General features: G+C 35.9%; 1 protein-coding gene across 1 annotated transcript in view; it reads left to right on the plus strand.

Moving 5' to 3' along the window:
* LOC120429091 (exostosin-1) overlaps positions 1 to 12,876 on the plus strand; it is a 411,287-nt gene that overhangs the window by 358,116 nt on the left and 40,295 nt on the right. The window contains exon 5 of the mRNA XM_039594256.2: positions 8,227 to 8,346. Coding sequence (XP_039450190.1) covers positions 8,227 to 8,346 — 120 coding nt within the window. The remainder of the gene's footprint in view (positions 1 to 8,226; positions 8,347 to 12,876) is intronic.

A 12,876-nucleotide genomic window follows, 5' to 3' on the forward strand; every position in this document is an offset into this window, starting at 1 on the left:
TAAACGACTTCGCCACGATTCACTTCTGCAAGACGGCGCAATTTTTCGAACACAGTGACCAAAATTTCAATCCTCAAACGAACGACAAGCTCATCATCATCCTGAAGGAGCGCGTCAGACCTTTTGCGAGTTGCTATGGATTTGCGAAGAATCATCCGATTCGAAGCTTGTTCGAGCGGTACATGAGGCGGGTGTTTGAGTCCGGAATATGGCGACGGATCTACGACCATCATACCACCGCGGAGGGTCGGTTCTGGATGCTTTTGAGACCAAATGAGTATCCGATCGATTTTAAAGATTTGAGTCCTCTGTGGGTTGTTTTGGGAATCGGGTTGGTGGTTAGTTTGGCTTGCTTTTTGGTTGAAATGTTCAGGAATAATTGGATCCGTTCAAGGTTGAGTTCCAAATGTGTGAGTGTTTTTAGAATATCGATCCTAGTGTTATTTATAAATAAATATTTTTGTTGGATAAGTTCTTTTCCAAATTGCTTTATTCCATTAGGCTGCGTTAGCACTATTGTAATGGATGCTCTTTTAGCAAATGTATACTGCAGATTGTCCTGGCATAGTCAACATAACCTTATCAGGTCACGATGAAGCTGATAGCAATTTTGGCGCTCTGCATCTACCTTGTAGCTACAGACTTTGACACTTTCTTCAAGCAAGTATTGCACAGATTTGAAAGAAATGACGTGGCCTTCGTTAGCATTGACTCGGATGTTCTGGACCGTGTTATGCAATTCACGAATAGTTTATTGCAAATTCGGCTGATAAACCTTGACAAGAGTTACACGAACAGCCGAAAATGTTCCGTGTTTTTTATACAGCTACCAAAAACTAAATCTGGGGTCGGTATTTTTTTAAATATTTTGATGTTGTATTTTTATGAAAAATAATATTGTAGATTGCTGTTACACCATGCTTCAATCATGAAGGATATTTTGTAATAATATTGGATAAGTCCATGAAAGATTCTGTTGATCTTCAAAAATCATCGCAATCGCTCAAAGAACTCGGTATATTGAACGCTGTATTTGTTTTGTACGATCAGTACGATGGGAAAATTGAACTTTGGTCATCCTACATTTTTCACAAGGATCTCATAAATGTCTCAATTCCCCAAGCAATTGATCAACTCACCACGAGAAAAAGTTCGGAATTTTATAGCTATAAATATAGAGTTCTCGTAAGAATGCTACATCCGTATCTATATCTGGAACAGGGCCAGCTTAAAGGTTTGGATAAACAACTTTTAGATATTTTTAGTGAAGCTCGCCACGCAACAGTTGAATACGGCTTTAAAGGAACTGTTGAAGAAAATTTCTCATTTGCTTTGGAACACTCCCAAAGCAGATCAACTTTTGACTTGAGTTTGTTCAGATCTTACACGGTAACAGATACCTTTTTGGAGCGAGTCTTTCTTCCGGAATGGGATGAGCTCTGCATTGCTGTACCAAAACGACACCAAGGATTAGGTTTACTTTAGCTGACCAAACCATTCAAAGCTGAGCTGTGGATTCTGATTGCCACTCTTATCGTAGCAAAGATTTGTTGCAAACGAGGCAAAATCAGGCTGATCTCAATATCGTTTGTAATCTTGGAATTCGCCCTAACCGAAGGTTATCTTGTGAAGGTAATCCAGTTCTTAAGTGATATGAAGTACATACCGGATCCTCAAACCATTGCCGAAGCGATCAAACGAGAGGAAATTTTTGAAGTGTACCCCGATGAAGTTGAGGTGCTGCAGGGATTCAAAGGTGTTGTAACACGGATAATCAACAAGGACAAGCATCTAGGCGACTATGCAACGATTCATTTCTGCAAGACTGCTCAGTTTTTTGAACACAGTGAACTCAACTTTAACCCTCGCACGAACGACAAGCTGATCATCATCCTCAAGGAGCGCGTTAGGCCTTTTGCGAGTTGCTATTGGTTTGCGAAGAATCATCCGATTCGAAGCTTGTTTCAGCGTTACCTGAGAATGGTGTTTGAGTCCGGAATATGGCGGAAGATCTACGACCAGTATGTTAACACGGAGGATCAATTTAGAGTGTTGTTGAGACCAAATGATTACCCAATTAAATTTAAGGATTTGAACTCGCTTTGGATCTTTGTGGGGCTAGGATTGACGGCCAGTTTTGTTTGCTTTTTAGCTGAAACTTGTAAGAAGCACTGAGTCTAATCTAATCTAATCTAATCGAACACAAGCGCAGCCAGTCCGAAGAAAGCATCCGGGAAGAACTTATGGTTAGATTACGCCTCAAGTTCTTTCTTGTCATTATTAATGATTGCAGTACTTTCGAGAACCCCCGAAATGTATTACACTCACTAAAGCGGCCCGGCCTACTGCGTTGCATTAACCGCAAGAGACAGATTCTATGAACGGAACCCACATTTCATGAAATCATCAGGGGAAGAAGAAGAAGAAACTTGTAAAAAGCACTGAGTATTTGAAAACAATGTTTAGTGGTTTCATGTTTGAGTTCAATAAATTGTTATTTTTTAAAGCAAATCAAAATGTTTTTTTTTTTTTTCTATACTTCTTCGGAAGGTCTTCAATCAGATTAGATCAAATTCATTTCTTTATTGGTGTACCACACAAACTTTTAGATTAATTAGATTAAATTTATCGATTCTTCTGAATCTTGATAAATATTTCACCAGCAAACCAAACGAAACTAACCATCCATCCTACTGCCACCATAATCCACAACGAAATCAGATCTACAAAATCAATCGGGTATCGATTCGGCGCCAGCAACTTCCTAAACTGCTCCTCCTTGGTCCAGTATCGATCGTAAATTTTGCGCCACACTCCGGACTCGAAAACGTAACGCAACTTCCGCTCGAAAATCTCCTTCAACGGGTGGTTCCAAGCAAATCCGTAAAAGTTGTGCAAATGCCCAAGTCGTTCCTCGAGAATAAATAGGTACTTATCATTCGTCAGCGGGTTAAAGTTGCTCTCGCTATGTTCCGCCATGTACGCCGTTTGACAAAAGTGTATCGTGGCGTAAGTTCTGAAATATTTTCGAATGTTTTCCTGAACAAGTACTTTGGCTTCCTTGAAATTCCATATAATTGTGTACTCAACCGGAGTCAGGACGAATGTTTCACCTCGAGCAATCAATTCAGCCATTGTTTTAGGATCTGGAATAAACTTCATGTTCGAGAGAAATTGAATGACTTTGGCTAGATAACCTTCAGTTAAAATAAATTCCAAAATTATAAACATCAAAAAAAGAAGTTTGTAAGTTATTTTCCTGCAAAGAAACCGCACCGCAATAAATACCACGCAAAAGATCCAAACTTCAAGCTGAAATGGTTTCGTCAACTGGAGGATCATCAAACGGTGCTGTTTCTTGGGCACGGTAACGCATAGTTTCTCCCACTCTGGTAGGAATACCTTGTCCAGTAAGTCCCTCTCCGGTTTATGCCCTATACGTAAGCTCATATCATAAGTGTACTTCAACAGCGGATCATCCTGAGAAGCTACCCAAATTGGGTAGTTGTCTTCATACATGAAGTACTCGATCGTTGCATTTTGTGACTTACTGATGGTCCTCATGAGTTCATCGTCGAGCCCAGTAAGTTTGGACTCGGCATCGTAATAAAAGTAAGGTTGTAAGCGTTTGGTATGGACACGATAATGGTATCCATTTCCACTGATTTTTTTGTTCAATCGATTGAACCAGAAGTTTTCATAACTCTTACTGTAAGGATCATAAATTATGAAGTTGGCATTAACTATTCCGAGAAACCATAGAGAGTTAGCAGTTGATAGAACCGTTTCATCCAATAGACTCGTCTTTTGAACAAGAAATATCCAGAGTCCTTTAGCATTAAAACAAGGAATTCTGGCTATCTGGATGATGATGATTAAGTAACGACTTCCAACCAACATTTCTATTTACTAACCTGTTTATCAGACATCGGTAATTGAAGGAAAAATACAGAACATTGACGGTCGGTAGAATAATGAACACGATTCATGATCCGCACCGGATTTGCCGAACTCCTGCAAGGTAAAACACTCTCCAGAAGGTCTGGATTGCAGTTGACAAAGGCCACGTCATGTTGGGGATGTTCGTATAGTATTTGTGGGATGAGTCCATCAATACTCGTGGAATAGGTCAGAAGGATCGTGGTAAAAAGTCCCAGAATTGTTACCAACCTCATGGTGGTCGAACCAGCTAGTAAGAAATCTTCTCTAGTCTAATCGTTGAAAGAGATAAAGTGGTCCTAAGTTTAATGTAAAAGGTCTACAAATTACCTTTAATGGAATAGCCATCAAGCAATTCAGCACATTTTCTGATTTTTGTTAGGTTTATTCCCAAAAACTTTAACCATTTAACCATTTTCATTGCAAGTTTTTAATTTTCATTTGTCATTTGTCATTTGTCATTTGTCATTTATCATTTATCATTTGTCATTTGTCATTTGTCATTTATCATTTATCATTTGTCATTTGTTATTTGTCATTTGTCATTTGTCATTTGTCATTTGTCATTTGTCATTTGTCATTTGTCATTTGTCATTTGTCATTTGTCATTTGTCATTTGTCATTTGTCATTTGTCATTTGTCATTTGTCATTTGTCATTTGTCATTTGTCATTTGTTCATTTTTACTTTTTACTTTTTACTTTTTACTTTTTACTTTTTACTTTTTACTTTTTACTTTTTACTTTTTACTTTTTACTTTTTACTTTTTACTTTTTACTTTTTACTTTTTACTTTTTACTTTTTACTTTTTACTTTTTACTTTTTACTTTTTACTTTTTACTTTTTACTTTTTACTTTTTACTTTTTACTTTTTACTTTTTACTTTTTACTTTTTACTTTTTACTTTTTACTTTTTACTTTTTACTTTTTACTTTTTACTTTTTACTTTTTACTTTTTACTTTTTACTTTTTACTTTTTACTTTTAATCTTACTTTTTACTTTTTACTTTTTACTTTTTACTTTTTACTTTTTACTTTTTACTTTTTACTTTTTACTTTTTACTTTTTACTTTTTACTTTTTACTTTTTACTTGTTACTTTTTACTTTTTACTTTTTACTTTTTACTTTTTACTTTTTACTTTTTACTTTTTACTTTTTACTTTTTACTTTTTACTTTTTACTTTTTACTTTTTACTTTTTACTTTTTACTTTTTACTTTTTACTTTTTACTTTTTACTTTTTACTTTTTACTTTTTACTTTTTACTTTTTACTTTTTACTTTTTACTTTTTACTTTTTACTTTTTACTTTTTACTTTTTACTTTTTACTTTTTACTTTTTACTTTTTACTTTTTACTTTTTACTTTTTACTTTTTACTTTTTACTTTTTACTTTTTACTTTTTACTTTTTACTTTTTACTTTTTACTTTTTACTTTTTACTTTTTACTTTTTACTTTTTACTTTTTACTTTTTACTTTTTACTTTTTACTTTTTTGGGAAATCTGTTGATTATTTTTCTCTGTAGCAATAGTTTTGTAGGTTTTAAGCAGGTATTAGAATATGACAAACAAACTTGCTCCTGTTCGTATTTGACAGTTTGCAAAACTCGCAAACAATTCAAAGTGTATGCAGGGTGACATTCCTGCAAACAAATTCACTCACACTGGGTAATTTTGTTTGTTTGTTTATTATAGTCTAATACCTGCTTTAGAAATCATGAAAGTAATCTTGTTTTCTTGACTTGAGGTTTTTTTTTATTTAATAAAAAAGTACGCACAAGAAAAAGAGAAGAGCTTGAGATACATATTTGAGCGTTGGAAAATTGAGCATTTAGCATTGAAAATTTCATTACAACAGAAATTAAATGAAGATTTGTCATAAAAAAAGTTCCAGCCAAGATATCATTTTAACGCCCCCTTCTAATCACCCAACATATGGACTATAAACAACGCCGCGTCGTCTGTTTATTATTACCAAATCCGGTAGATATTTGGGAGTTGATGCGTTGACGGTTGAGTAATTACGAAAATTTATATCTCCGTGAAACCGGAAGCTTTGTCATCGTCGTCGACGGCAGAGTTGCTCAACTTTTAGCTCCCATAAACGAAGACTTTGATGGGGGCCCAAATCCCGGCAATTTTTGCCAACAATATGTGCTGCCTGGCTGGTTCCTGAAATGATGCACTGAATATGGCGCTCATTATATTTGGGAGCAGGAAGCCGTTATTGGATTTAATTTCAGACGCAATTTTGGCATAACTTTTAACGGCTTCTGGATGATTCTGAAAGTTTTGATTTTAATCCATTACTTTTATCAGTCGAGCTTTGTGAAGAACTTTCGATCACAATTTCAAATTCAAGATAATACTGAAATGATAAAATCCACAACTTCAACACCATGAATATTTCATTAGCGCAAAACAGTGATCGAACTACACGCAACAGGAGCGATTTTCTTCAGCTCCCCCAGGGGAAAATCGCTTTCTTCCCGACGACGTCACCCATAAAACGACCATTAAGGAGTGAGGGGGACATTAGTTGCGCCGGAGAATCTCCGGTGTTCCGCACCGTCACCTAATGGGAAATTAATGGACACACCTCTCTTGGCCGTAAGGTGGTGGCTCGTTACGCGAAAAACGGATGCACCCTTCCATTCATCCATCCATCCTCGAGGCGGTAAAATGGCAGGTTGTCATGTCCTGGGGAGTCTCGCTGCCAGTATCGCGTTCGGATATTGATTCTATGGCTGGACTTGCGCCATTACCGGCATCGGGATAATCACAGCCTTGCGTAACGGGTGTCGTTAAGGCGTGATTCATAAATGATATATTTGGTAGGAAAGTTAAATAAATTCTTCCGAAATGCTTTTTAAAAGAGTTTTAGATTGCTTTAGAAATTCTGCGTAAGAAAAGTTCCAAAACTCAAAGAATATTAATGACCAGCTTGGACAGCAGCGTGGCCAATTATTCACTGTCTTTGCGCTCTTTTTATGGTCGTCCCAGGTTCACCTGATCTGCCTTAATTTCCACAGAAGAAGATTTTGAACAGTTTTCTAGCATTTCCATTTTTTTTCTATTTGTTTGAACCACCACCAGGGCGCAAGAAAAAGGGATTTGGAAGACGGGAAGTGAGGATACTCCACTTTTTTAAGGGGATAAGGGAAATTCTCCGCGGTTTCTTCACGTAAAAATCGCTTGGATTTGGATGAAAATATATCGCTTGGATTTGGATGAAAATATATATTATATATTATAATTTTGCGTGAATATTTGTAAAGCAAACAGAATTCCCTTTGCTAAACTGCATGCCAAACGATTTCCCGGCTACTTGAGATTCTTGAACACAATGAATGGATCGGAAATAAATTTTCTCCGCTAAAGAGACTCAGCCACTTAAGAAGCACGGTAAAAAATGATGAATTCCATTTTTTGCCGCTTTGAAAATCAATGACAATTTAATATTTATCTATATTTGCCAAATTAAGTTTGAAATTAATTTTATTTTTAAAATAATTTTTTCGTGTTTTCCAACAATAAAATAAAATCTCCTCCATCCACTACGAAAACCTCCAGCAAATCGCAGGAAGGACACCCTGGCCGCTTCTCGGACCGTTAACTTCCGATTGTTTGCGTCCAGGCTGGACCCTCCCACAAACCCCCGGAAAGCATTGATTCAACCTGTTTTCTCCCCCTCTCGAACAAAAGTGTGAGTGATTTAGAACTCCCCAGTGTCTCATTAGTGAGGGAGGGGGGAGGATTTTTCAAGGGGATCTGGAGCCGCCCTCGATGACCGTCGAAGAAAAATGGCCCCTGTTGACCGAGCGAGGGGGAAAGTTTGCTTTTTGGAGTCTCAATGGGGTGGTTAAATTGAGTTGTTTGTTTTTCACTTTTTTTTATTTATTTTTTTCAATTGACGATATTTTTAGTTATAAATTTTGCAAACATTATGAATTTAGCAAAAACAAAATAGAGGGTAGCAACCCTTACTGAGGCAAACCAAATATTTAAAAAAGTAATTCAATTTATTGGCCCAGTCCGTTCTTGCTGGATCCTGAAGAGGGAGAAAAGTTAAATCGACCGAAATAAACAACTCTGGGGAAAAAGAATAAATATTTGGGACAAAAGTTTTTCTGCAAACAAATGTTTTTTCAGTGTTTCGATCAGTAAGAAAAAAAGACTCCATCAAATTTAATTACTTAATTGGTGACCTAATTTAAGGCTGCAAATCCGAAACAACCATTCAATTTTTCAAAACTAACTTTTATCACTTCTTTCTCCACTTTCCCAGGTGCCGGACATTGTTCGTTCGATCTCCGCCAGCCGAATCCTAGCTTTACGTCAACAAACTCAAGTGCTTTGGGAGCGTTATTTTAGTTCCATTGAGAAAATAGTTTTTACTACGTTTGAGGTAAGTTTTCACAGCAACTTATTCCGCAGTCAATTTTTGCAGGTTTTTTTTCCCCCAGGCGGTCAATTTTTCCTGAGTCCTGTCATAAAATGTAGGGGAATCTCACTCTTGTTTGCGAGAGGAACGCAAACAGTGTGGAAATAGTGGTACCAACATTGGCTTTTCGGTTCGATTTGAAAAGTTTTTAACTTGCGAGTTTGAAAAAGTTCATTTTGTGGGGGAAAGCAATGGGCGGAGAATTTCAATGAGGGCAGTGGCGTCTCACAAAGAAATCAATTGGAAAATTTTGAAATTTTCAATTCTATTGAAATTACATTTCAACTTTGCTCTATTTGTTTTTAATTGAATACTCGCAAGAATACTGACTTTAAACACAATTCCAGAATAACATTTTAAACAAGAATAAATGGTATGTAATTACATTTTGTAAATAGTTAATACTTCGTTTACTATCTGCAGCGCGTAAGTGTAAGCGGTAAGCACGAATGTTTCATTTTAAATGGGTAATTCTCTAACAACTCACACAAAATCGGGAAAAGTTGCCCGGACCCCTTTTCGATTTTCGTGAAACTTCGTCCTAAGGTGTAACTTTCACCCCTGATCACGAATCCAAGGTCCGTTTTTTTATATCTCGTGACGGAGGGGCGGTACAACCCCTTCAATTTTTGAACATGCGAATAAAGAGTTGTTTTTAAATAACTTGCAGCCTAAAACGATGATGAGATAAAAACTTTTTTTCGATGAAAAATCGCAATAACTCGTTTACAAGCAAACCCCTTATGTTTATATATCAATTATTTTTGTAATTGTCTGTTCTACAACTTGGTAGAACATAGTTACAAACAAAAAAAAACGGGCAAAGGTAGAAGAAACACGAAATTTTAAAATGATTTTTTTTTTCTAAATGAAAAAATTACCCTTCTGGGTCAATGTAGTCTAATTTTACATAAAAGTCCCTTGACACCAAATTTCTATCACGTCACCGTTTCAGACTGCAAATTATCGAAAAACACCTCTTTTTTCGCATGTTCAAAAATGGAAGGGGTCGTACCACCCCTCCGTCACGAAATATCAAAAAACCGACCTCGGATTCGTGATCAGGGACAAAATTTACCCCTTAGGACAAAGTTTCACGCAAATCGAAGAGGGATCGGGGCAACTGCTGTGTGAGTTAGCAGAGAATTACCCAAATTTAAAAATAAGGTACTGATTAGATGGCATTTATATACCTATATTTTCTGTTTAATCTAATCTAATCTAATCGAACACAAGCACAGCCAGTCTGAAGAAAGCATCCTGGAAGAACTTGTGGTTAGATTACGCCCCAAGTTCTTTCTTGTTAATATTAATAATTACAGTACATCCGAGTTACCTCAAAAATGTATAGCAGAAATTAATGCGGCCAGGCCTACTGCGTTGCATTAACCGCAGAAACAGATTCTGTGAACGGATCACATTGTTTATTATTATTATACCTTTATTTTCTGTTGTTTGTTTTTATTTGTTTCTGGCTGTATTTCATAAAACTAAATATCCCATTTCAATGTTCTTTTTTCAAAATCATTTTATGGAAATCGGCGTTTTTTCGAAAATAAAAAAAAAATGATAATCAATCTCTTCAAAACTCACTTTTCTTTCGATAACTCAAATAGTCTTATAAATTTTTTGGTCCAGGTCGAGAGTGATACACATAAGAAAATGAACATAAAATCCAGCAAGCTATATTAGAGGAGAGTTTCCGTGTATACGAAACGCGTCGGTTCGTTCATTTATTGCTCTTCATTTCGATACGATTTTTGCGAAGTTGGCGTGACTCTGCGGTGTAAATTTGGTGTTAACATTTTATTTAAAGTTCATATTATGGGTATCAAGTGAAGTTTTTGCCTAATTTTGAAGATTATCCACAAAAAATCAAATTTAAAAAAAAGTTTTCATTTGGGTTTTCATGCCATTTGACATTTGCTTCGGCGCTGTTCCATTTTCCGTCGTTCCGGAGACATTTTTTTCAATGGGCATAGGTTGCATAAAACTTTCTGCGATAACTTGGATGCAAGTCCAAATCGTACCTCTTTTCATCGCAGGGGATCGCCATCTCGTTTCGTCACAGGGGGTAGATATTCAAGCTTCGATCTTGTAGTAGTGAAATTCGAACCGTTCAACGCGATAAATGGAAAAGCGTGAGAAACAGTGAGCGTTAGGTTAATCGTTATCAAAAGTGGATGCTGTTGCTGTGATATTTTGTCGGCGAAGGATTATCCTGAAAAAGCCGCTTCTAGTTTAGGTCCAGTTTTAATGAGACTCGGTTTCACGATCTTGCGCGTCCAGGACATCCTGAGCAGTGCATCCTTTTCAAAGAATTTATGAATTATTTGACTTTTCTCCTACAACTCTTAGTTTTCGTTCACTCTTTTCTTCGTTATATTTATTCATGTAAAATCCTAATTCAATTCTTCTACCTTCCTGTTTTAAAGTCAATTAATTTTTTAACTTTAACAATCTTTATCATCCTGCTTCTGTTCTTTATGCGTCTCCATTCATAACCAAATATTGTTTTCAGCAGGGTATGCAGGTAACTCATTATAAATGAATATAAATTAATAATTATGTATTATTACACTTAACACACCCTACACAACACCACTGCAATCATAAATCGGAGCGTTTGGTACGGTATGTCCACGCATCCCTCCTCCCCTGTAGATTCTGTGAAATGTGATCCGTTCTCAGAATCCTCTCTGCGGTAAACACAACGCAGTAGGGCTGGCCGCTTTAATTTTTGCAATACATTTTCGGGTGTTCTCGGATGTACTGCAATTATTAATATTGACAAGAAAAGTGCTTGGGGCGTAATCTAATCACAAGACTTTCCAGCATGCTTTCATCGGACTGGCTGCGTTTGTGTTCGATTAGATTAGATTAGATTAGATAAAATCCAGCAAGCTATATTAGAAAATAAAACTCAATTTTCTGGAAAAGAAAATTCTTTGACATGTTTACGATGATGTTGCATAAACATATTTTTTCCAAGTTTTTACTATTTGCGCACCTGTTTTTTTTTTTCATTTCTTGTAAAGATGGAATCAAAAACATTAAATAAAATTTGTTATGACCTAAATCGGTGAAATTTACCCCTGTAACGCTCCCAAAAAATCGAAAATTTAAAAACATGTGCATTGAAACTTTAAGTTTCAAAGCAACAATCACAAAAGACCGATATTTTTATAAAATACTCAAATACTGAAATGGATATTGGATGTTGGGCAAACATGGGCACTAATTTAAAAAAATGAAAAACTGCGACTATTTTCAATAAAGTTACCTAAAAATGGTTATAACTTGAAAACGGTGCACTATATCAAAAATTCACTAAAGTACTTTTTGATTGCAAATTTGATTTTACATCGAAAAATGAAGTTTAATAAATGCGACCAATATTCGATTTTTTGAAAAAATCTGTATTGATTCAAAAAATCATAACTCGGTCAAAGATTTTTTGCCCATTCTGGAAAATTCTGAAAAGTTGGCATTTTATGTCCTCTTAAACATATCAAAAAATAAAAAAATTAAAAATAGTGTTTTTTTGCAAATCAAGTTTTAGTGACAAAAAGTTGAATTAAAAATCATCAAATTTTTTTTTACTATGTATCATTTTTTTCTGTGTAGTCCATATCCATACCTACAACTTTACCGAAGACACCAAATCGATCAAAAAATTCTTTCAAAAGATACAGATTTTTGAATTTTCACATATCATTTTTGTATGGACAGCTGCCAAATTTGTATGGATAATTATATGGACAAACTAATGATGCAAAATGGCTTCTTTGGGCATACCGAAGGCACCGAAAAAGTTTCAGCCGGATTATTACAAGGATTAAAAATAATAAAAAATTAAAAGAACTTGAACAAAATTTTTGTTAGATCCTTAGAAAAAAATATTATCTTCAATATTGTGTAAAAATCAATACCTTATTCATTCTTCACTCATATTATCGACGTCCTTGCCCTCGCAAAACTTTCATCGGTAGAGGGGTCAGGAATGTGAGAAAGCACGGCAACTGCACTTATCAGGGTGGCGACCCCCCGTCCAACGACGATGGCAGAAACTTTTCATGAAAAAAGAAAAGCAAACCGCGGGAAATCTGCAGCCAGCCCAGCCAAAGCTGGGTTGCTTTCGGAATGATCCCCAAATAACAGAAGCATCAGCCAGACGCATCATATGCAGCAGCGGATTTTGGCAAAGTCAAGTGGGTTTTCCTCTGGAAAAGTTTATTCCATGCCACTTATTTCTGGCAGGTGTTATTTTCTGGGACTTTATCTGAACCTGGGGATTTTTTTTTCGTTAGTTTGTTCGTCAGATTGGCTTTCTATGTTTTTGGGGTGAAATCGTGGTGGTGGATGCACTTGCACTTTTTGAATGGTGAACCTGTTCAAAACTTTTGCAGAATATCTCTTACCTTTGTTACACGTAGTCAAACTAGTCAAAAAGAGCAATTTTTGTGTTCGATAAAACTTGAATGAGCATTTTTT

This window comes from Culex pipiens, chromosome 2 (genome assembly GCF_016801865.2).
Source record: "Culex pipiens pallens isolate TS chromosome 2, TS_CPP_V2, whole genome shotgun sequence".
NCBI lineage: Eukaryota > Metazoa > Arthropoda > Insecta > Diptera > Culicidae > Culex > Culex pipiens.